The sequence below is a fragment of the Helianthus annuus genome, chromosome 12, assembly GCF_002127325.2.
Source record: "Helianthus annuus cultivar XRQ/B chromosome 12, HanXRQr2.0-SUNRISE, whole genome shotgun sequence".
NCBI classification, from domain to species: Eukaryota; Viridiplantae; Streptophyta; class Magnoliopsida; order Asterales; family Asteraceae; genus Helianthus; species Helianthus annuus.
Genome location: NC_035444.2, coordinates 156,122,080 through 156,147,174, shown reverse-complemented (window position 1 = coordinate 156,147,174; position 25,095 = coordinate 156,122,080). Strand labels below are relative to the sequence as shown.

The window sequence follows — 25,095 nt, the reverse complement described above, 5'->3', positions numbered from 1 at the left end:
AAATCTCATAGACGATTTTGGCAGTTTACTTTCGTTTAAGGTTTGAAACATCTTATTTTGCTACTTTTACTTTGGATGGTTTGAACTTTGGGTGTTGCAACTCTTAGTTTTATGTTTTAAACGATTTGACAATCGGTTTCGACGAGAACCGTATACACGATAATGTTTAACCCGGTTCCGAACTGAACCAAAACCGTTAAAATACGGTCCAGTTCTAGTTCTTATATTTAGCATTTAACAGTTCCTGCTCAACTCTGATTCAATTTGGTTCGGTTCTGGACCTTTGCACAACCCTATAATTATCTTTCTTAGGTAGTAATAAATGAATCCCTTTGTTATTGAGTAATATTTCATTAGGTGATTATCAACTCGATACAAATATTTATTTCAAAAGTTATTTTTGTCGTTTTTTAGTATTTATTGGGTAAAATGTTCACTCAACATTTTTTCTATTTAGTTAAATGAGAATGACCATAGATACATGTCTTCTATTTAGGGTGTGTTCCCGAGTTAAAAATCCCTCCCCTCCCCTCCATGTCTTTCCAAATTGGAAAGACTATTATCAGGCAAAAAAAACCTCATTTTCCCTCCCCTCCCCTCCCCTCCCCCTGTTAAATGGATCTCTGGAACACAGCAGGGTTTGCTCAGTTATTGTAGATCTTGTGTTAAGATCGAGTGTTCATAGCTTAGATCCGTTTTAGAGAGTGCAGATCATATAAAGTCCAGCTTCAACGAAAATCCTTCCTTTTTTTTCAATTCAAGCCCATACTCACTACCCCTTTTATCGATTTCCAAAACCATAGAAAACTCAATGGCCGGTGATATCTTTATATTTACGGGAGCCAACGACGACAGTTACGACGTTTCTCTAAGCTTTAATTATATGCAAAGGTATGCTTATATTCTCCATAATTAAGTTTTGATTCATGTGTGTGCAACCATCTAAAACTTAATCAAAAGAGTTGAACTGTGTATCAGATCGTAGAGCATTTTGCGTTCATTAGATAACAGTTAGCTAATTAATAAAACATTGTATTATCGTTTGGTGTATAGGAATGTCTTGACCCAGGTTCTGATAATGTCTCCCTGGTCAAGCCATGTCCTGCTATAGCCCTAAGTAGAAATAATGATCTCAACTTAGTCAAGAAATTCAAAAAATCTTCCAAGTAATGACATTTTTCTCCGCCTAACTACCAATTGGAAAATTTATGTATAACATATCACTTAATTGTTATTGTTATTTGATGGACATGTATAAGTGAAATTATGGTAACTATTATATTTTCAAACTGTCATCTCATTCGTTTTATATCGTGTCATAGCGTGGGAATACAACGCATCCCTCTACCCACAAGCCGAATTTGCATATGGGTTCGGACACACTGATCCTATAAAGGCCTTAAATCCAGGACTGGTATATAAGACATCTTTTCAAGAATATCTCAAGACATTGTGCAACCTCACAAATGCTAATTGTACCGTGAAGTTGCCTCCCAAAGAGATTAATTACCCGTCCATGGCAGTTCGAGTAGAAGTGGGAGTTGCGGTTTCAGAGTCATTTCCAAGAACGCTAACAAATGTTGGTGCCAGTTCAACTTATGTTGCATCTATAGAGGGAGACACCTCAAAGTTGCGTTTCAAAGTGGATCCCAACACTTTACGATTCACAAAAAGGAACCAGAAGATGAATTTCGTGGTGACTGTTAAAGGGAGTAAAATGAAGCCCTCCACTATAAATAGCGCGTCTCTAGTGTGGACTGATGGTGTTCACAAAGTTCGCCAACACTTTACGATTCACAAAAAGGAACCAGAAGATGAATTTCGTAGTGACTGTTAAAGGGAGCAAAATGAAGCCCTCCACTATAAATAGCGCGTCTCTAGTGTGGACTGATGGTGTTCACAAAGTTCGCCAACACTTTACGATTCACAAAAAGGAACCAGAAGATGAATTTCGTGGTGACTGTTAAAGGGAGCAAAATGAAGCCCTCCACTATAAATAGCGCGTCTCTAGTGTGGACTGATGGTGTTCACAAAGTTCGCCAACACTTTACGATTCACAAAAAGGAACCAGAAGATGAATTTCGTGGTGACTGTTAAAGGGAGCAAAATGAAGCCCTCCACTATAAATAGCGCGTCTCTAGTGTGGACCGATGGTGTTCACAAAGTTCGCCAACACTTTACGATTCCCAAAAAGGAAGCAGAAGATGAATTTCGTGGTGATTGTTAAAGAGAGCAAAATGAAGCCCTCCACTATAAATAGCGCGTCTCTAGTGTGGACTAATGGTGTTCACAGAGTTCGGAGTCCTATCGTGTTTTACACCAGGTCCGATGGAAAAAGTGCGTCACATTTTTCTAGACCTCACATCGTATTTATGTTAATCCCCTTGATGATTATTCACTTGTTCTTTTCTTTTTTAGATTAAAAAACGATATTGTTGTTCATATATTCCAGATTTCTCAATTTACCTTAGACAGTTTTCTCACTATGGTGTGCTTGTATTTGGTGTCATTATGTCATTATTCTTACAACTTTTGGGTAAATGTATAATAGCATAACACACAGTATGGGGGTGGGGGCAGGACTGACGAAAATAGAATAACATTTATCGCGGATACATCACTAATCCAGCTCAAGTGTAGAGGCTCAAACGGAACGGGTCAATTAGCATTTGTGTGAAAATAGAAATTATACATAAAACATTAAGCTAACCTAGAGCTTTATCGAAGCAGTCTTCTATACAACACGAACCCATGTCCCTCCACACATTGGAAAAAGGACAACCATGAACCCAACGGTTGATCCACCATGTCTCAAACTCATTTGAGTGGACGTGCTACTGTTGCCACCTTGTGAGCCAAAGCTGTAGTTTGGCGCAAACATCTAACACATTGCAGATTTGTATTTTAGTTTCTTTGCCTTATTAAACATGTATTTATGTTTATGCTGTTGAATCAAACAAAAAAATCGTTTTACAAAGTGTATTTTAGATGCTAAGTGCACTTATCAATGTGAGCTTTATAGACCCAGTTTTTGGAACTTTGAATTAAGTGAAGAAGAGTATCCTTTGGTACACTATGCACGCATGAACGGGTTAACCAGCTGCTTTACAATATTCTTGCATAGCGTTGAAGGTGATGATGGAGATGACTATGTGCTAGAGTTCTTTCTACAGTTGGGGAATAAAGATAGCAGACACGTTGTGAACTTGGTGCAAACGTTGAAGCAGCGCGTTGAAGTCGCTTTGGGATTTGAGTTGGGTGAGATATTATTACCTGTAGAAGTTACTGAACCACCTAGGGATGTTAGTTGTCTGTCTTTCAATACAAATCCTTATATTATTCCAATATCCTCTACCACATTGGCAAACGCCTTGACACCTGAGACGGATTCATCAGATTCAGAGTCATTGTCTGCAAATGTTGCTAAAACGGACCTTGCAAATGTCCCAAGCCAACGGTCACCCAAACATATTTACCCCAATAAACAGGAATGTATTATCACTGACAATGTAAGTATGCAGAAGACGAAACAGAGCAGAAAACATAAGATAGACTCGCTGACAATGGAGACGGTCGAGCAACATATTGGAAAACCACTAGGCCAAACTGCCGAAATCCTTGGTGGTAAGTCCTCTTATTTGTTTATGGTTGTTCGTACATTTTTTTTCGTATTTCAATTAACATACTTATTAACTTTGGTCCGGTTTACTCTTTTTCAGTTAGTAGGTCTACGTTGAAGCGCTTTTGTCGGGAGCATGGGATATCCAGTTGGCCCGTGCCAAAGCATAGCAAAAGAAGCGATTTAGTTACTGACCCAAATCTGTCACAAGAATTATGGTTAGAGAAACAATTGCAACAGTCTTCAGTCTTCAACGCGGAGCGTGAGCCATATTTCAGAAACGGGGTTGTTGATGGTGAAGGCGAGTTTTAAAGGTGATATGATAAAGTTCCCATTTTGTGTTTCATCCGGGTTGCTGCAACCGTGACTTGGAGTTTTTGGCTAGTAAGACCGCTATTAAATTATTCGTCCACCTAGCTGATGATGTTCGATTAGCATTTAAAAGATCACAAAGTGAGTAAAGTAGATCGGTCCAGTGTACGGCTCCACAACGGGATCGGGTAAATCATAGCTTGCGCTGGGCTGGATTCTTTGTAGGATGATTGTCTAGTATTTATAGATGTGAAAATTGAATAACCCACTCGTGTATTTCATAATGAGATTGAGTTTTCGTTTATTTCTAGTAACTAGTAATACAATTTAATGCATTCTTAATTCCACTAAAATCTTACCATTTGCATATATTTCTAATTGATTTTCATATTTTTAATTAATTGTTTGCCCAAATTATTTAATTCAATTTGTATGAAATATTTTTGAGTATATAACCATTTATTAAAGTCATAAAATATTGTATAATTCCATTAAAATCTGACATACCATTATTATTATTGTAGATATCGAATGAAATTAACTTTGTGGATTCTTAAGCATGATTTTAGGGTTGATTTTGAAATTAACTTTGTGGATTATGAAAAGCATGATTTTAGGGTTGATTTTGAAATTAACTTTGTGGATTGTAAAGCATGATTTTAGTGTCGATTTTAATTTTAAAACATAATTTGTCTTTTTTATGATATTTATTATTTCCCTTTTTTTCGTGATGGAAATTTTAGTATTTCATTCCAAAATTTGTCTTTTTTGTGATATTTATTATTTCCTTTTTTTTCGTGATGGAAATTTTAGTATTTCATTCCAATTATGAGGGCAAGTTACATAAGGATAGCATGTAGACGAGCAACAAATTGTGCCGTCATCCCCTTCTGAATAAAAATTCTAATCTACTAAAAACAAAGCCTCACCCCTGAGGTTAAAATCATGCTTTCCTTATTTGAAAGAGAAGTTAGAAGAGTTTGTATTTTTTATCTCGACGGCATAATTACGCTTAGTATTGTAAGAAAACTTAACACTTTAGCCTTGTACTTTAATTTCTTCGCCTTATCAAACGTGTACTTATGTTTTTGTTGTTGAATGATGACCAAACGTTTAAAACAAAGGGTTTTACAAAGTATATTTTAGATGCACAGTGCACTTATCGATATGGGCTTTATAGATCAGTGTTTGGAGCTTTGGATATCCATGTTGTAAAGGGTCTAGGCCCATCATGATTTGAATAACGGAATTTGATGTTAAGATTTTTGCTTGAACCCATCTTGTTTGTTGCTAACAGTTAAACTACAAAAGAGTCAAAATCATCCACCATATATTTATCCACATCATTCACATCCATGGCATCAAATTCTGTGTGTGGTGTTTTTAAAATATAAAAAGTATAAAAAGTGGTTGTGAGTGAAAGAGAGAGAAAATGTTACTGTTCATCTGTATATTTGGGAGGACACTGTTCACCCCCTATAATTTTTTAATATATTTTGAAAGTGGTTGTGAGTGGATGAGAGAGAAAAGATAATGATAAAGGTATAAAAAAATATTAGTTAATTGAAAAGGAAAAAGAAAATGTAGTATCTTTTAGTGTAATTTAGGGTGAAAATATGATGAGATGGATGTGAATGCTCTTAAGTAGTGGCGTAGTGCCACTTGGGCGGACCCACCCTATGTGGGTCGGGGTCCACAGACTCCATGTTTTTTAAAATTATAGTAGAGACGTTATGTTAAGTTTTTGACGGACCCTATAAGAATATAGATGGAACCCATACTAACAAAAGAATGCTTGGTGTGATGTTTAATCCCTTTAGTTTTATCTAAAAGGACACAAGTTCAATCCTCAATGTAACCGTTTTTTCTCCTTTTTTTATAAAATCCCAACTGATCTTCTATTTAACTGTTCTGCGAGCATCGCCACCCCCTCTGGCATGGTAAGAATTTGAGGGCTTATCTGTCATTTACTTGTTTTAGTCTCTTCCGTGATGTTTTTTGTGTCCACGTTCAAGTTAATGTATGGAATTTAGTAGTTTAGATAATGCAAATGAATTAAGAGATATTCTTTTGGCTTTCTATTCTTTTTCCTTGCATCTTGGTTCTTATCATAACACCTTCCTGAACAATGACCAACCCTAAAACTGTATTTTATTATGTTCCTAATCCTCACCCAGACCCGACCCGAATCGAACGGTGAGCGACCCGAAAATTCTAACATATGGTTGTGAAACATCTTAACATCGGAAAAAGTGGACCCCATTGGAAAAAAAATATTGGGTCTGCCACTAAGTGGTGCACAAGAAACCGGAACCCAATAAAAAAAACTGGATTCAGGTTTTTTATACCCGAGTATTGGGTACCGAACTCGTAACCAACTCTACCCATAGAGTATGTATTTCAATTCAAAAATTTATGAGTTATTACCATTTATTAAAGTCATAAAATATTGTATAATTCCATAAAAATCTGACATACATCTATTGCATGAAATTAACTTTGTGGATTATAAAGCATGATTTTAGGGTTTATTTTGATTTTGATAAATGAGCAAGATTTAAGTAAGGATTTTAATTTTTTTTGAAAGATAAATTTGGATCACTGACGGATCATTGGAGTATTATCGTGCCACCAGCAGAACCATTCGATCATATTCATCTCCACTAGGCATAATGCCTATACACCAATTCAGGAGAAAACCCAATAAATATGAGAAAAACCTCTTTTGGGAATCACACCCAGGACCTATTGGTCCCAAAGCTTTGTCCCTCCTCTAAGATGCCACTGGGCTATAAAGCATGGGCAATTTTAATTCTAAAATACAATTTATCATCTATGGGATTTATAATTACCTTATTTGAAAGAGAAATTAGAACAGTTATCTTGAATAATACATATTGTCAGAAAAGTTAATATTTGAACTGTCACAAAAGTTAATACTTTAACCTTGTATTTTAATTTTTTTGCCTTATCAAACATGGGGTAGGGATCCTAAGAGAAGTCCACCCTATTTGAGAAACTTGAGAAGCAATCTGGACCACACATTTTCCCTAAGCAAAAAATGCAAAAAAAAAAAAGGTGAAAAAAATGCAATTTTTTTTTTTGGAAAAATCACAGCTTTTTCTTTAAGGATTAAATTTTTTTTTTTTTTTTTTTTTTTGGAATTTATACACATGTGTATATTGTTAATCTTTTAACTATACATATATGTATATTGACAATTATACATATATGTATATACATGTTTAAAATTGAAAAAATATGTGTTATAAATCCTAAACCTTATACCATAAACACTAAAGATAAACCTTAATGCTAAACCCTAAACCCTAAACACTAAAGCTAAACCCTAATGCTAAACCCTAAAGCTAAACCCTAATTCTAAACCCTAATGCTAAACCCTAAAGCTGAAACTAAACCCTAAAACTAAACCCTTAATGTTAAACCCTGATGCAAACCCTAAAGATAAAGCTAAACCCTAAACCCTAATGCTAAACCCTAAATACTAATGCTAAACCCTAAATAACACTTATTTTTCAATTTTAAACATGTATATACATATATGTATAATTGACAATATACATATATGTATAGTTAAAAAGATTAACAATATACACATGTGTATAAATCCGAAAAAAAATTTAAAAAATAAAAATAAAAAATTAAATTCTTAAAGAAAAACCTGCGATTTTTCAAAAAAAAAAATTGCATTTTTTTTACATTTTTTTTTCATTTTTTTGCTTAAGGAAAATGTGTGGTCCAGAATGCTTCTCAAGTTTCTCAAATAGCCTACTACTTCTCACATGATCCTTATCCATCAAACATGTATTTATGTATTTGCTTTAAACGAAAAAAAAAATCGTTTTAATTTTCAGATGCACAGTGCACCGAACGATATGGGATTTATAGACCCAGTGTGTTTGGAACTTTGGATATCCAGGTAAAGGGTCTAGGCCCATCATGCTTTAACCAATCTTGTTTGTAGCGCAGTCCAAACTGCTCGACACTCGTTTGGAAATTGCTCAGAAAATGCTCGTTAGATTTGAGGCTTGGTTGTAAACGAGCCGCACTGCTCGGTTCGGTTTGTAAGCGTGCCAAGCATGAACAAAAGTCCACTCAGCTCGGTTCGGCTCGAATTATTATTATTTTTAATTAGTATTATTCTTAATTAGTATATATGTAGGGTCAGGATTTAGGGAAAACGGTGAAAAGCGTGAGAACAGTGAGAATGATTTTGGTGTTGACATGTGGCATTGATGCTAACTTACACTAAGGTTAATTTTGTCAAAAAACTCACTCACATTAACTGGGTGTTCAAATAAAACGCCATAAAAACACCTAATTCACAAAAAACGCATGAAAATACCCAGTTGAAAACGCCATAAAACACACGTTTCAGAAAAACGCCATGAAAATACCTAGTTAAAAACGCCATAAAACACCCACTTCAGAAAAAACATCATGAAAAACTCAATTAAAAACGCCGTAAAACACTCAGTTCAGAAAAAACGTCATGAAATACCTAGTTAAAATGCCATAAAAACACCTAGTTCAGAAAAAAACGCCATGAAAATACATAATTAAAAACGTCATAAAACACCCGGTTTCGAAAAAGCCATAAAACCTAGTTCATTTTTTTCGAAAAGTATATCAATAGCATACTCGTTGGAAAGATAAAAAAACGTTGAGTTTTATGGTGTAATTTTTTTAGAAAGACAATCACGTCTAAAAAAGTTATTGGCGTTTAAATATGGTGGATGAAATGAGATGTGATTAACATGTGCACGATCTTTCAATTTTACCCCTCCTGGTAGTTATAAGGTTCTCATTATTTACAAAAATGCCACTGCAACATCTTAGCCACAAATCACAAAAATCTTATGACTGAAAATCGTTCTCACTCTTCTCACATTTCAAACGTTTTCTCTTGATTCCATTCATATATAAACAAGTATATACACATATAAATTATATATATCGTATTTCTCACAATGCCAACTTAAATGTGAAATAAACCTACACATCACACGTACACCTATTAATATTTACTTATTACTCATGCATACTCCCTAGTATTTAATATAATTTTTGAGATCTTCATAACGAAGATTCGTATCATACGAGTATTTTTTTAGTGTCGAAGCATTGTTATAATTAATCCAGTTGTTTACCTTGTTTTTTTAATGTTTAAATTATACTGTTTTATAAAATTATGAATATGCTGTTAGAATGAGTTTATTTTTGCATTATCCAAATTGTTAACCCCATCTATATATCTCTTAACAATTCGATAGATTTGGTATGCATTTTTGTAAAGATACGGTTTTAAGTATGTCATGAAAATGTTTATCTCCATAAAGTTTTATAGTCCCAAATAGAGTAGGTTTTATGAGACCACCTGGCGTTTTTCATCAAAAATAATGTCCAAACACGCCCCATAACGCCAAGACGCCGCCCCCCGGGCGTGTTCGGGCGTTTTCTCAGCCAAAAGTTGTTGTGGCGTTTTTTAAATAACGCTGAAAGAGGCAATGTTGGACCAATGAGAAACTGGGTAACGGCTAGTAGAGGCTAACAGCCAATATTTTAAGTTTTTAATTAAAAAAAAATAATTGTGTAATGATTGGAAGGGGCTATATTGGGCATTATTCCCACTACCTCACTTTTGCAATAACGCCCAATAATGCCCCCATGCTGACTGGACTGCCATATGGCAGAAAACGCTCCAGGGTGGGGGCATTATTGGGCTAACGACTACGCATGGTCTGAGCGTCTTTGTACTAAAGATTATTAGTAAATGGGTAGGATCTATACTTGTTTCTTCTTATTTACTCTTTTATTTTCGGCGGGTTTATAGTCATTGTTCGGGTTTGTGGTGTGCGTACGGTGTTTGTAGGTTATTCTCTATGGAGGTGTAATGTAAGTAGGGAGCCCGTGCTTCATCACAGTTTGGCTAAAAAGAAGTGAAGAGACAATCTGTTGTATAGGACAATGGATAATACCAATACAATGATGCAATCCTATATTCCTATATCTGAACTACATAACTACACGTAACAATGATAATGAAGTGGAATAAAGTTACAAACTCTTTTTAAAAATTATATCTGAAATTAACCCTTGTCCTTTCTTTTTCTAATCTAGTTAAGAAGAACATATTATTTGCGCTTTAACTACCTATCAACATGATGACGAGTCTTTTGGGCTTTAACAACCTATCTAACATATTTTTTGGCAAATATTTTTAGCAAACTGCTTCGATGTCGATGTCTATGGTATAATGTTTAACCACAAGCAATTAGAAAAAGCACTAAAAAGTGATAAAACAATCACTCACGTAAGCTAGTACAAAAATTCGGTCCGATGATAGATCATTTAGTTAGACCATCTAAGTAGCTCGCTTGGCAACCTTGATTCTCTCATGTGATGAACTTGATGCAGTTTGACATAGGTCTATTGGGATTGTCAAAATTCAATCTCTCTCAATGATTTTGATTTGCCTTTCACGTGATAAACATAAGGCAGTTTGACGTGTGTCGGACTGACAGTTGTGGTTGTTGGCATTCGACATTTTTTAGTTTGAACATCTGAGTGGCTCGCTTGGTGGTCTTCATTTGCTCATACGATGCATTTTGTTTCCAGAAAAGATAAACTATACACCATGACCTGATAAATTAAATAGTTCAATATATGTGACTCCCATCAACTCTACAGGTTCAGAATTTTGGAACCAAAAACCCACCCATGGTCCAATTTGGTTCCCAATCCAAATATGAATGGTTTACTTCAAATTTCCAACCAAACCCTCCTTTCTACATGCAAACGAATCGAGCCGAGTCGAGCCAGGGTGGTCTTGAACTCGTGCTCAAAATTTAATGAGGCAGCTCGGCTCGGATTGGGCTCGAGATAGAAGTTAAACGAGCCTAAGAACGAGCCAACGAGCCGAGCTGAGCCTGGCTCGAGCTCGATTCAGTTACAAAATGAGCTCACTCGGCTCAGGTCATTTCAAATTGAGTTTTTTCGCTAGTTTTTTCGAGACTAAATATTTTCAAACTTCTTTATTTTTAATATTTATAAGATTGATGGGTCAACTCAACCCAACCCAATTTCCCAATTTGACAAGTTAACTAACCCACAAAGTCATATAAGATACCTGACATATGTATTAGGCTTTCTTAACCAGACTTTTGCTATACGTATAATATAGGCTTTGCACTCCTTGAACAGATTATACACATCCATTAGTCAAGATTCTGGAATTAGCAATCATACATCCTAAACTTGTCTTGAAAAATTCAATAATTAAACCAAGTCTTTCAAATAAACTTTATCCCACAATCATGAAATCACACACCAGAAAAGCCATTATATTTGCAAAAAGATTATAGTAAAAACAACATACTGGTACTCAGGTACCTTCTCCTTTAGAAAGCGAATTGTCACCATGGAAAAAAGGTTCTTTACTTCCATCTTTTGTTAAAATGTTTCTGTCCCATCAGATCAGCCCAACGACCTGTCATTTCGGATGATCGACCACCATCCAAGTGTCGGGCGCTGTCATCGGAAACCCTAGGTCAAGCTTCAATCATGTACTCTCTCTAGATCGTCTCTCTCAATATCCGTTCATGGTATTACATGATTGTAAAGCATATTCATGACACAAGATCCTTCAGTATTTCATTCTTTTGACACACAAAGAAAATCAACTTGAGATAGCATACCGTTTCAGGGAATGTTGATCCAGCGAGCACACATGGGATATACAAGGTAACTCATAATAGACACATCTGCCGAATGGAAATAAACATTAAAAGGATGACACAATCATATCCTAAATTACGAAACTGACTAAGAGACATGAAGCAGTTTCTTACAAAACATCAGGATCTTTCATCGACTCTAGCTTAGGTTGGACAAAACCACTTATATTATCACTGAAATAGATTCAAGAAGAAAAAAAATATTAGAAAGACATAATCATAAGGAGTACTTAATTTCAATAACAAGCACTCCAACGGTACAACCTTAAGTCTGAATCAATCTTGATTGAGTTACCCTGCTTGATAAGTCCCACATCATTGAAAGAAGAGATGATTCGCGAAGCAAAATTTTCTGATGAATGTACAAATTTTTGCTTCCTCCGCTTGAGTATATAGAAACACGTTAACATAGTGTCTATTTAATGGCTAGTGATAGATTATGAAGATTTCGGCCTTACGCTTAGGTCCTTCTCGATCTTCTTTGTTGCAGAAAGAAGGCGATCCTCATCAATAAAAGGGAGTTTGCATATACCCTTTAAAAGCGGATTAAAGACACAATAAGTAACTTATAGGCAAAGAACGCAGTGGTCACCCAAAGGAACCATGGATGCTTTCATATTCACAATGTTTTCATTAATATTAACAATGATCAGTCTCTAACTTGCCAAATAAATCTTTTTCCATCTGTGTCGGTGTAGAAATCTGAAATAAATGATGGAAAACATACTTACATATTGTGCTTTCAAAAATAATTAAAAATGTAATTGAGGGTGTACCGAACCTGATTTTCTATCATTTTTACGTAACGAGTGACTTCTTGAACAAAGAGTAACCAGCTATTTGTTGTTATTGTTTTTTGTATATTTTTTGTTGTTAAATTATTTATAAAAAAATATAACTACAATGTGTCGTCATGTTCAGTACATTTTGATGTAGTTAAAGTGATAAACAATAGATCATGTGTCAACAGAATACCAGATGGATAGTAATCAAGAATAATACTTGATTCTTCATCAGTCATCAGTAATTTATACTGCGCTGGAAGCGCATGAGCACTACAGGAACAAATCTTTGTAAGCTCCATAATAAAAATGTATATCAACAGTAACCATTTTTCAAGAAAGTGATCCAATGGCTTGAAAGTATTCATGTATTGTATTTCGAATGAATGGAGTGTACAGGGGACCCTATTACTGATAGGGGTATAGCCTAACAAACATAACAAACATCACACTAAATATGGGATACAATATCACATCAAATACTATAGAATATCTCATAAAATATACTATATATACTATGCTAATATGCCCCCGCAGTTTGAGCGTGGTGAGGTCCAACACTCAAACTGGATCTGAAAGACTGAAAAAGCTGGCGTGAGAGTCCTTTTGTGAAGATGTCTGCATACTGAAAGGCTGAAGGTACATGGAGTACACGTATATGGCCTAGTCGAACCTTCTCCCGAACAAAGTGAATATCAATTTCTACATGCTTTGTTCTCTGATGTTGTACCGGGTTTTCGGTCAAGTAAACAGCTGACACGTTATCACAGTAGACAACCGTGGCTCATCGAAGTGGAACATGTAGCTCTAATAACAAATTCCGTAACCAAGAAGTCTCTGCAACTGCATTAGAAACCCCCCTATATTCCGCTTCGGCACTGGATCTAGAGATAGTGGGTTGGCGTTTTGATGACCAAGAGACTAAGTTATCACCAAGGTATACGCAGTACCCGGAAGTAGAGCGCCTGGTGTCGGGACAACCCCCCCAGTCTGCATCAGAGTAGGCTGTGAGAGAGTGAGAAGGAGAAGGTGTGTGTCGAATGCCATAATTTATGGTTCCCTGTAAGTAGCGTAGGATACGCTTCATGAATGCTAAATGAGGTTCCCAGGGTGCATGCATGTATAAGCAAACTTGCTGAACCGCGTACGAGATATCGGGACGAGTGAAAGTTAGGTACTGTAAGGCACCTGCAATGCTGCGATACATCGAGCCGTCGGATAAAAGAGCACCAACATCGGCACTTAGTTTAGCTGAGGTGTCGGCTGGAGTTGAGCAAGGTTTGCATGATGCCATATTAGCCCTGTGTATAATATCTTTGGCGTACTGCGATTGAGATAAAAACAAGCCGCGGGAGTCTCGTGTCACATGAATACCCAAGAAATGATGTAATGGCCCTAAGTCTGACATGGCAAATTCCCGTGAGAGACATGTAATGATGTCATTAAGAAGTGATTGCGACGATGCTGTAATGACAATATCATCCACGTACAGTAGCATGTAAGCCATGTGAGAGCCATGTTGATACACAAAGAGTGAAGTATCACATACACTGCTTTTGAACCCTTGAGATGTGATAAAAGTGTGAAATCTAGTATACCAAGCCCGCGGTGCCTGTTTGAGTCCATAAAGAGACTTGCGCAAACGGCACACATGATTCGGGAAGTTACGGTTGACGAACCCGGCCGGTTGATGCATATAGACCGTTTCACTTAGGTTCCCATGTAAGAATGCGATTTTTACATCTAGTTGGTGTATCGGCCAACCCTGTGATAAACCCAACGTTAAAACGGTTCGAATAGTAGCCGGTTTAACAACCGGGCTAAAGGTCTCCATGCAATCAATACCCACTGTTTGAGACTTTCCATTTACAACCAATCGTGCCTTGTACCTGTCTAGAGAACCATCGGCCTTAAACTTGTGGCGAAACAACCACATACAACGAATGACCGGAGTGTCGTGTTGTGACAACTCGTAATTCGAACCTACTTTGTGTAACGATACGTGCTTATGTGAACTATTCTGATTATTGAATGTTATGATTTTGTGCTTTGTGTAATGAAACGTATGTATGTATATTATGGCCCAAACGCACAACTGAACCGAACCGCACAACTCACCCGATCGCACAAGCTCTTTCGGGCTACACTTTTGTATTCGGACCAAAGGGCAGCCCGTGATGGGCCGGCCCACTCCTCTTTTACGCAAACAAACACCCATCTTTGGGATAGGCCTCCCATCTGTTACAAAACACCCACACACACAAAACCCTACTCTTTTCCTCTCTCTCGAAGCCGGAGATCACACCACCGCCTCTCCACCAGAGCTTGGTTCGGATCATTCTCATCACACCCTCTTAATCGGTTAGTGCATCTTGATATGTGTTTGTAAATGATGTATGATTTCATGTGTGATTACATGATTGTTACTGTGATATGCTTGTCCTACGTGAGAATTCATGAATGATAGATATATGATCGGCTCACATGTACTGCATGATAAATCAATATGAATATAGGGTTGTTAATCATATGATGCTAATAATAATCTAGAACCGATTGCATGACTCATCGGCCGTAGGCAAGTACATACGGGTTATTGTTTGGATTGATTATGTTAGTGTGTATGCTAGAGGTCAGGATCATGAATTATGTTAATACCCGTAACTGTTGGAATTGATTGCTTATGTTTGTTCATGTTTGATCGGATTAGGGTTCATAAGAATCAATTGATAAAACCTTGTTTTGATCGATTAATGGATGACTAGAAACTGGATTTGTGTTGATTGGTAAATTGTAATTATGGAATTAGCCAATGATAGAGTAACTGATTGATGATTGATTTAAATCGGATAATGGAAACAAGGTAACCGATTTGCTAAATTACGGGATCTCATAACTGATTTCATAAAGTTCCAAATATACAAGTCGATCGCACAAGCATGTGGGATCGTACAAGACCCACCCCTGATGGATCGCACAAGTACCAGTCGCACAAGTATAGTGCAAGAGATTATACACCATGTACAATACAGCTTATGCATGATCGCACAACGTGTTGTGGACCGCACAAGCTTGTGTCGATCGCACAACAGGTTGGGCCACACACAGATGAATAACCATTTGTTGTTACTGGGCCGGACAGCCCAAGACCTCACTCGCACAAGGCCTATTTAGTCGTACAACCTAAATCTGAGTCGCACAAGTTAACTGTTGGTTTATTTAAATGGGCCGTTTACTTACTGAACTACTTATGTTATTGGGCCGTATTCTGTTGGGATAGATTGTTGGGCCGGGTATGTTTGGGAAACATCTATTGGATCGCACAAGACGATTGGACTTGTGCGAGCCCAATCGTGAATACGTTATAATTGTTGAACGTGTTAGTGTATGTTGCTATGATCCGTGTGCTTATGTGAAACGTACATGCTTTACTTGAACCCAACCTGACTTGTATGGTAACCCTGTTAGGACGTGGTTGACCACCCTTAATCCAAGAACCTTTTGTGTATCTTACCGAGCAAACCAAGGTGAGTTCACTGCATTTCTCAAGCATGCGTCCTGGTAGTTTGGGACAACTAATAAACATTTGGAAGGGAAACTTTGGGTAAACAAATAAATCGGTTTTGGTTATTGAACATGGAATCTATCATCATCAGATTGCCTGTAGGGCAATGGGGTAATTAGTTGATAGCGCTATTAGGTGGGACACCTCACATCGGGCCGTAAGGACGGGCGTGAACTAATTATCTGGGCATCATTACCAATGCTTGGTTAGGAGCATTGGGGTTGTTAAGGGGCACACTCCCCGGATACATATGGGCACACTCCCTAGGGTATCTAGCATGTTATGAGCAACATCGTATCGCAACGTTGAATCGCATTATCATACACCTGGTAACAAAACACGTTAACAAAACTTTGAACTCACCAGCATCGTCTGACACACTTGTCTGCATGCTTGTAGGTCGTTAACATTTGGGACATGGACTTGCTATCTGGGAGTGCTGGAGTGGTCATGGTTCGAGGCCCTTGGATTAACTTATAATCGATACATTGGTTTTGAGTATTATTATGAAACGATTGCTAAACGATTTATTACATGCTTCCGCTATACAACACTTTGAGAATTGATATCATGTTTGACATTTTCTGTTAGTAATTAATGGCATGTTTTATTTAAGTATTTACCATTGGTTCAATGTGATTGGTGGCTCGAACTCTGATGCGTAACACGCCTCGCGGGGTTTCCGCAGGTGGAATTTTGGGGGTGTTACAGTTTGGTATCAGAGCCACTGGTTATAGTGAACTAGGTTTTAAAACGTTTTGTAAAACCAGACTATAACCGAACACCTTCGAAAATCGATCATGACACTCAGCTCCAGATTGCAAGGTTCGTCTCTCTCACTTTATACATTACTTGCTTAGCAGTCACACACTCACAACATATATGAAATGAAACATTAAACACCATAGTGACTTGATAGTGTGACACTACTCTTCGACTCATGTGAATCATAGACCTGTGATACCATCCGTTGTGTTGTTTGAACGGGGGAAACTTCGAGCGCAAACTAAGAGGCACTGAGATAAGCATGCAAATTGCCTTATTATTATGGGTGCACACTTAATAATAACGTGGGGTGCATGCAAGTCCCAGTGAGGCTTATCGAGCGTGAGAAGGGTTCTGCCTTACTATGTGTGAACTTAGTAGTACGTAGATATCAGTATGATACTTGACTTCCATCTCGTTTCGATTTCCTGAATCGGTTCATTTCCAACTATAGAATCATGAGTGGACGGGGACACGGACGTGGCAATATCAACATGACTCAGGCTGAGTTGACTGACCTAATTAACACCCGTGTGGCTGAGGCTTTAGCAGCCTATCAAGCTGGTACGGAATGTACCAAGTACTCCCTACTCTTATACCGCGTACACGTCTTTCCACTCCTATAATGTGTTTCCTTTCGTCCTTTAGGTCAACACGCGCAACCCCACAACAACCAGCCTGCTTGTACGTTTAAGACGTTCATGGACTGCAAGCCACAGACCTTTACCGGGACTGAAGGGGCTGTGGGACTCCTGAGATGGTTCGAGAAAGCAGAGTCAGTATTTGCTATATGCAACTGTCCCGCTAGGGACAGGGTGAAATATGCTGCGGGTACCTTGGCGGATGGTGCCCTAACGTGGTGGAATGCCCAAGTTCAACTGTTGGGCATCGAGGCAGCGAATGCTACAACTTGGGATGACTTTAAAGAACTGATCAGGGAGGAGTATTGTCCTCGGGACGAGGTCCAGAAGTTGGAAAACGAGTATTACGACTTGAAGATGGTAGGATCTGAAGTCGAGGCATATGTGAAGCGATCGTATGAATTGGCTGACATGTGTCCGAACTTGTCACGGCCCATGTCTCGGAGGATTGAGTTGTTTATCAAAGGGCTGCCTCCGTGTGTGAAAAGTCTGGTTACTGCAACACATCTCAATGATTTGACACAGATTGTCCGTTTGACCCACAAGATTGTGGATCAAGAAGTAGAGAGTAACTCGTTACCACCGCGTGTTTCAACCACTACTACTGCTGCACCCACTGTCACTGCGTCCGCTAATGATAACAAGCGGAAGTGGAACGATTACGACAAAGCATCTAGTGCGGGTCAGACTCAGAAAAGGCAAGACAACTATAGCAATCGCAGCATCAGCCAGTCGTCTTCTGTCAATCAAGGCCAAGGGGGTAGCCAAAGTCAGGGTCAGTATGCGGGGAGGAAGCCACGGTGTAACAAGTGTGGCTATCATCATTTCGGGCCGTGTGGTCGGATATGTAACAGGTGTGAATATTGTAAATTGGTAGGTGATTCACAAGTGGAAACGATTCTTCGTCGAATGTGACGTGTCTCGAAAAATAAACCTTCCCAGATTGAGGATCAAGACATCTATAGCCCCTATAATTTGCCGGATAGCCTAGAAAAATGCAACGAGTGGAGCGGAAGTGTAATTTATGTGGTTGGGTTGCTGTAACACCTCGAATTTTTGTGTCCAATAATGTGTTAACACGTGTCATTTGTTTACACGTGGCATTGATATTAAATAAAGGACTAATTTTGACAAACCTTGAAAGTATATAAATTCGAGGGTTATAAATGTCAAGAAGGGTAAATATACTATATAGTAACCCTAAATAACGCTTGTACCTTCAAACGAATAAATCATAGATCATACGGAAGCGAAACGCGGAAGAAAGTGAGAGATTACGAGCTACAGGGGTTAACTGTGTCAACATGTTTAATTATACCTCTGAGTGACCCTTTAACGTTCCCAAGGCTTCGTAACAGTATTATACGCTCACTAGAATATACTGTATAAATTCCGCGAAGTTCCGTCTTAAAACGAGAGAGTTATACTCAAATTCGCATGAGAAGGGTTAAAAGCGTCAACAGTGAAAGTTAAGGCTTTCAAAATAATTAATAAACTAACCGGGGGACCTAGTAATGCGGGTAAATAACACGAGACCCCTATCGGTAAATAACCGAGGGCCAAACCGCAAAGTTACCCCTTCAAACCCGAAAGGTCAGGTAAATCATTACGAAAGATTTCGTTATTAATTACCGGATTCTGATAATCATTACAAAAGATTTAAAATTTCTGGAAATCTGGCCTCTCGCGACCCGCGTTAAGTAATCGCCTAAGTGTAGGCGGGTCGCGAGCCTCCTAAAATACACGCCTGATATTTGAATATCAGGCGACCCGCGTTAAACAAGCATGGGACTCCCATGCGGGTCGCGTAAAGCGCCCAGATGCAGAATGTTAGTAACTACATGCCTTTTGGAGCTTATGAACGACCAAACAATCAATCAATGAGGCATGGGTGCCCCCTACTCGACCCATACACCTTAGGGACACCTGCCCATGATCCATGATCAAATGTAGGCTGAGTTGTGATGATCTTGAGGGCCTAGTTTCACTATAAATAGCCAAGTTTGGCTCATAACATTCACACAACACAAAACACACTATCTGATCATTCTAAGAAGCTCTCAAGCATCCCTCTGAGTTCTTAAGTCTTCCCTCAACTTCTGTAAGTCGTTCATAACCAATTTGGTCTTGCATTTCCATAGATATAGCTTATAAACACAACCGTCGTAACTAACGGTTGTCATTACAATAACTTGCAAATGGTTCAGTCTTATGACGAATCAAAAGTGGTTATGAGTTGGTATTTATGTGGGTAATAAACCTCTAAAAGGGTGATGTGCGTGAAGTGTGTTATATTTTTAGATATATATTTAAGCCCTTTTTTACACTTTTAGCCAAGTTTTAAATTTATAAAACACGATATTTACTAACACTAAACACACATATGGGCAAGTGCACCCATCGTGGACGTAGTATAGTGTTGGTAAGATACCGAGGTCGTCCAAGGACACAAGAGCTTTTAATACCGGTTTATCCTCAACGTCTAATCAAATCAAAAAGTTAGAAAAATGTTTTAAACTAAGAAAAATAAAAACTAACTAAATGCTGAAAAAGAAAATAAAATAAAAACAGATAGACAAGATGAATCACTTGGATCCGACACGTGTATTAGTATAACCTTTGATTATTTTTGCACTTTTGCACTTGTTTAAGAGATTATCTTAGTTATTGTAGTAGGCCCCTCTTTTGAAGGCGACGTTACCCTCAACCCAGTAGTTTGAGTCAGCAAGGATACAATCCTAAAGGGTCGGATTATTGAAAGATAATGAATTAAGTTATTAATGCAAATTATGGTAGGCCCCGTTTTCGGCGGTGACGTTACCCTCGGCTAAGTAGTCTGAGTCAGCAGGGATACAGTCCTAAATAGCCGGGTTATAGTATCAATAGTAGTTAGCTTATGAGGGGGTCAAAGAGTTTGGATCCCCGCCATCCAATACCTATGGGCATTGAAGGAGATCCTACTAAATTTGACCCAGGTCCCAAGCAGGACCTCTAAACGCTGAACAAGGGCAAGACCTTTACCAAACCGTTCCCTTAACCCCCGACCAGGTAGCCAACATACCTCCATATAGACCGTGGAGATATGAATGGTGAAAATCTTTTATTTTATATAGACAGTAAAATAATGCCAAGACACCACGGACAAACGATAAGGAAAGATCACCTTCAACATAAGTAACTAGTTATTAAAGTCATTAATACAAAACCAAATAAAAAGTGCAAAAGATTAAAAATAAAAAGTATTATACTAAACACTTGTCTTCACCAAGTGATGTAAGAGACTTAGGCAAACATGGCCTTGATTGTCAAGAACTCTTACGATCAATCTTGGATCCCGAGACGACTCACACACTCTATGATGGACAATGGATGATGGTGGTGGATGATGGTGTTATGGTGGTGGTGGGTGGTGGATGAAGTGTGAGAGAGGTGGTGTGCCAAGGGATGAGAGAGAATGAAGCCAAGCTCCTCTATTTATAGGCTGAACAGAACGCTGGACACGGCCCCGTGTTCGCTGAACACGGCCCCGTGCCCGTCTGACATTCTCTCTCTTCATTAATTGTAATTGCGAATTACAATTAATGCGCCTGCTGTACTTTCAACATGCCCCCGTGTCCGCTGGGCACGGCCCCGTGGTGAGCAATGGAAGCTTCTACTGGTTTGTCTTTTCTGCTGCTTCCTGGGCACGCCCCCGTGTTCACTGGACACGGGGCGTGTTCAGGCTCTGTTCTCTTCTCTTTGTCTTGCGAGGTGCCGTTGAGGGTCCGGGCAGTTTACTTTTGTTCCTTTTCTTGTATTTATGGTAGAATTAGTGGTCTTTTTGCTTCTTTTGTGATTTTGAGCTCATTTCATCCTGAAAATACAAAAGGAAGAAAAAAACACTCTTTTTCCAACATTAGTACTTAAAAAGGGTTAGTTTTATGCCTTAATTGATGTGTTTTATATGTTGCATTTTACACACATCAAATACCCCCACACTTGAACTTTTGCTTGTCCTCAAGCAAAACTCTTTTAATGTGGCTTACACTCCCAAATGGAATAGGTAGAAGAGAAGTTTTTTTTTTTTTTTTTTTAACTTGTCCTAGAGTGTCGGGAATCCAAGGTTTGTATAGGTTCTATTTTTACCTTATTTACAATCTTATTCGTCATGGTTTATTTTGAACTTTTCATAAGATAAACTACTTAATTTGGCATAGCATGCCTTATTAAAATTCCATTTATATACAAGTTCACATACCTCACGGGAGATCACTCAATCACTCGGCCGAAGGTGTATATTTAAGTGAATCGCTCGAGAGCGGCACGGATTTACATTTTCCATATGCTTGCCAAGCGATCAATCCTCCTCCTTTTTAACTTTTACCTTTGTAAATATCAAGAGGTCTTTTGGGGTGAAGGCTTGGGTTTAAAGGTGGGTGGTTGGTTAGTGGTTAGTAAAAAGGGCGAAAATCGTAACAAATGTCGGTTTTCGTGAAATACCTTATTTTTTTGGTGACATTTATTTTTGAAGTATTTCTCCAAACAAGCTTTTTGTAGCTTATGTTTGTTTTTGACTTCATATATATATATATATATATATATATATATATATATATATTTTTTTTGTCACGTAAAGGTATGTTTATGAAAAACCGAGTTTGTCACTAAAATAAAGGTGAAAAAATGAAAAAGGTTTTTGGTGGGTAGAAAATTGTTTTGGGGGTAATGAAATGAAAGGTTTAGGCTCAAATGGGTTTTCTAGGGGGGTTTTGGGTAGGTAAAAAAAAATAAAAAAAAAATAATGGTTTTGAAAGAAAAATAGTTAGTCCTAATGCCTCCATCATTTACTTACTTGGGTTTAAGTTGGTAAGGACCGGGAATGTATCGTCGTGGCAAGTTCTAGATTTGTAAAGACCGAGCGGCTATTCACACAAGAAACGAAAAATGAGCATTTAATCTAAGTATGTGTATTTTTATGCTCAATAAAGGCTCAAAACTCACTTTTTTGTGGGAATGGGTTTTTAATGTGACCAAGCATATATAATCGAATTTTAGCTAGACTTGTTATACCGTTTCATAATTTTCTTATGTTAGTTCTTTTTATCACGACGCTATCGGTTGTAAGTTTGTAAAAATATAACCCTTTTATAACTTGTTATTCCCAACTTAAACTAAGACAAGTAAATAAAAAAAATGAAAAAGTTTTTGAAAAAATTTGGGGTGTTTAGCGGTTCCAATAGAGTTTTGTGTAAGGCTTGTTTTAGGATTTTGCAAAATTCCAAGGTTTTAGCATCCCCCCCACACTTAAATTACACATTGTCCTCAATGTGTCCAAAAATAGAGTTTTTGGTTGATTAGAATATGTAAAAGTGTGTTTAAAAACAAAGATTTGTGTTACTGGCGCTCTGGACACGGCCCCGTGTTGACCGGGCACGGCCCCGTGGTCAAGTGCCAGTAACAAAAATTATAGAATTGAAACAGAAGCCTGGACACGGGGGCGTGTTCGCTGAACACGGCCCGTGTCCAGTTACCTGAACTGGGTGATTTCCTGCAGGGGGCTCAGCACGGGGCCGTGTTGGTTGGGCACGGCCCGTGTGGAGCCTTCTGTTATGGAGATTTTTGTCGGTTTGTTCTGTTCTTCTGCATGGTTCCATTTTTTCTCGTTCCCTTTTTCATCCATTACCACCATGAGTCCATAAATCATAAAAAACCATCATAACATTGCTAATAGAGAGATAATACATAAAGATAAAAGTTACATAGATAGTAAGCTTATGGAGTTCTAGCCCTATGTTTTATTTTAATTTTAGCAAAATTTCCAAGAATCTACTGATCCTGGTTAGACAAGGCTTTGTAGAGCTCCAACTTTCGGATGCGTTTCTCCTCATATGTCGGCAAGCCACTCCTCTACCTCCCTTGGAAGGAGGAAGGAAGGCTCGTTCGCATTTGTTTGAGGAGTTTCAATTTCCGCCGGGACTTCTTGTGGGATTTCCATAGGAGGTTCCGCGGGGATGTCTCCCCACCCGGTAGGGTTGTTAATACCGAGTGCTAAGTTCCAGTCTTGTTGTGGAAGGACTGGTTCCATAGGAGGTGCCACCAAAATGTTTAACCTTTGGTGCAAAAGGTTAATCTCTTGGAAGCTGCTTTCCAATCCCATTGTAAGATCATTGATACGGTCAATGAGGACCTCCTCTACGAACGTCATTTCGTCGAGAGCCTCTCTTAGTGCTATCACGTAGTGCACAAGTGTGGCTTCAACGGAGGGTCTCCTTCCCCTTCGGCTGTTTGAGGAATGCACGGATGATGTTTCGCTGTTTTCACTCGCCATTCTACGAAAAATAAACCAAAAATAGTTTATAAGACGAAACAGTTTCTGGACACGGCCCCGTGCTCACTGAGCACGGCCCCGTGTTCATCTTTCTGCAGAATTTTGGAGCAAGGAACCTTGGGTTTTCGAGTTATTTTCTGAGTTTGTGCAAGCTTTTTGACAGTAAATAACTCTAAACAATGTTACATAACATGTTTTTACCAAGATTCCATGATCAAAACTCCTTGTTTCCTACCATAAAGATTGAAAATTCAAACTTTTCATGGTGGCTTTTGAAGAAAGATGAAGAAGAAGGAAATGTCTAGAAGAGGAAAGGACAAGATGAGTTGTTGGAAACTTCTTTTAGACTTACCTAGGATTGTTTGAGAGAAGATTCCTTCAAATCTCTGTCCCCAAGTTGGTCCAAATGTGCAGGATTTTTGGCTGCATTTATAGAAAATGACAGCCTGCTGGACACGGCCCCGTGTCCGCTGGACACGGCCCCGTGTGCAGAGAAAATTCTGACACAGTTTGTCCGTATTCTGACGTCATGATCAGAAGGGAATCTTTTGATGGACACGGGGGCGTGTTGGCCGAGCACGGCCCCGTGTCGGAAAGCTGATTTATGAAGTTTTGTCTTTATTAAGGAGCTAATTCTTATCGGGTGGTTCCTGACTTGTTGGAACAACCCCATAGTGCCTAAGATACCTTAATTGTCCTATACTAAGGTGAGAACGCAAGAGGTTGTCGGTGAGGGTAATTCCTATTTTCATTCTAGGTGGACAAGTCCAACCCTTTCCCGGGCTCTCGTTAAAGAAGGTGTATGCCGAATCGCTCAGGTCTATGTATGCACCGAACGAGGTCGATGGGGAGTCCTTCACGGCACAATCGGCACAGGGACGACTATCGTCCACGTCTTGTCTAGGAAGAAAGGTATTTTCGGGAGCAACGAGGTTGTCAGAATGCGGTTCCAACATTTCCTCATGGTCATCGTCTTGGGATGGATCTAAGAAATCCTTCCTAAGTTCTTTTGACCAATTTAGAAGTAGTTCTTCTAGTTGAAATAGCTCGTCAAGGAGCATATCTCCTAGAATATCCGGTTGGGCGCATTCGAGGGAGAAATAGTGTTTATTTTTACTTTCGCCCCTCTTAAGGCTACAAGGAATTGGTGGGTCTATATAGTGTGGCCTATAAGTGAGGAAGAAACATTTTAATTCCTCGTGTTCGCCTCCACATATTTGACACCACAAACCATAAGAGTGCCGAAAGTAAAAAGAATCACTATTACTCATGTTTGTATCAGAAGTTACCAACCGCCGGGATCAAACGGTTCTGTTTTCAGCAACTGAATCTTGGGCACGGGGGCGT

The 25,095-nt window shown here is 38.5% G+C and overlaps 2 protein-coding genes across 5 annotated transcripts in view; one reads left to right on the top strand and one right to left on the bottom strand.

Annotated features, from left to right (window-relative positions):
- The first annotated feature begins 601 nt into the window (after nt 1–601).
- On the top strand, nt 602–4,227 carry LOC110889318 (protein NLP6-like). The gene is made up of 3 exons (XM_035980468.1): nt 602–891; nt 1,323–3,624; nt 3,720–4,227. The coding sequence occupies exons 2-3, from the start codon at nt 3,084–3,086 to the stop codon at nt 3,929–3,931; spliced, it is 753 nt and encodes a 250-aa protein (XP_035836361.1). The 5' UTR covers nt 602–891; nt 1,323–3,083; the 3' UTR covers nt 3,932–4,227.
- A 5,912-nt stretch (nt 4,228–10,139) lies between these two features.
- The window catches only part of LOC110881291 (5'-3' exoribonuclease 3-like), a 54,070-nt gene continuing 39,114 nt past the window's right edge, over nt 10,140–25,095 (bottom strand). The window contains exons 2-8 of one of the 4 annotated variants that reach the window (XR_004873892.1): nt 12,147–12,221; nt 11,953–12,071; nt 11,803–11,862; nt 11,650–11,715; nt 11,345–11,482; nt 11,082–11,146; nt 10,140–10,594 (exon numbers count right to left, since the gene is read on the bottom strand). Coding sequence is in view for 3 of the 4 variants with exons in the window: in XM_035980466.1 (XP_035836359.1) it covers nt 11,389–11,482; nt 11,650–11,715; nt 11,803–11,862; nt 11,953–12,071; nt 12,147–12,221 (414 nt within the window). In the remaining variant the exon portion in view is untranslated. The other 3 variants (XM_035980466.1, XM_035980467.1, XM_035980465.1) reach the window with 3 other exon arrangements.

Coding starts and splice junctions, on each gene's coding strand:
- LOC110889318 (XM_035980468.1), top strand. CDS start 3,084: ATGAACGGGTTAACCAGCTGCTTTACAATATTCTTGCATAGCGTTGAA. Junction 3,625..3,719: donor AACTGCCGAAATCCTTGGTG/GTAAGTCCTCTT, acceptor ACTCTTTTTCAG/TTAGTAGGTCTACGTTGAAG.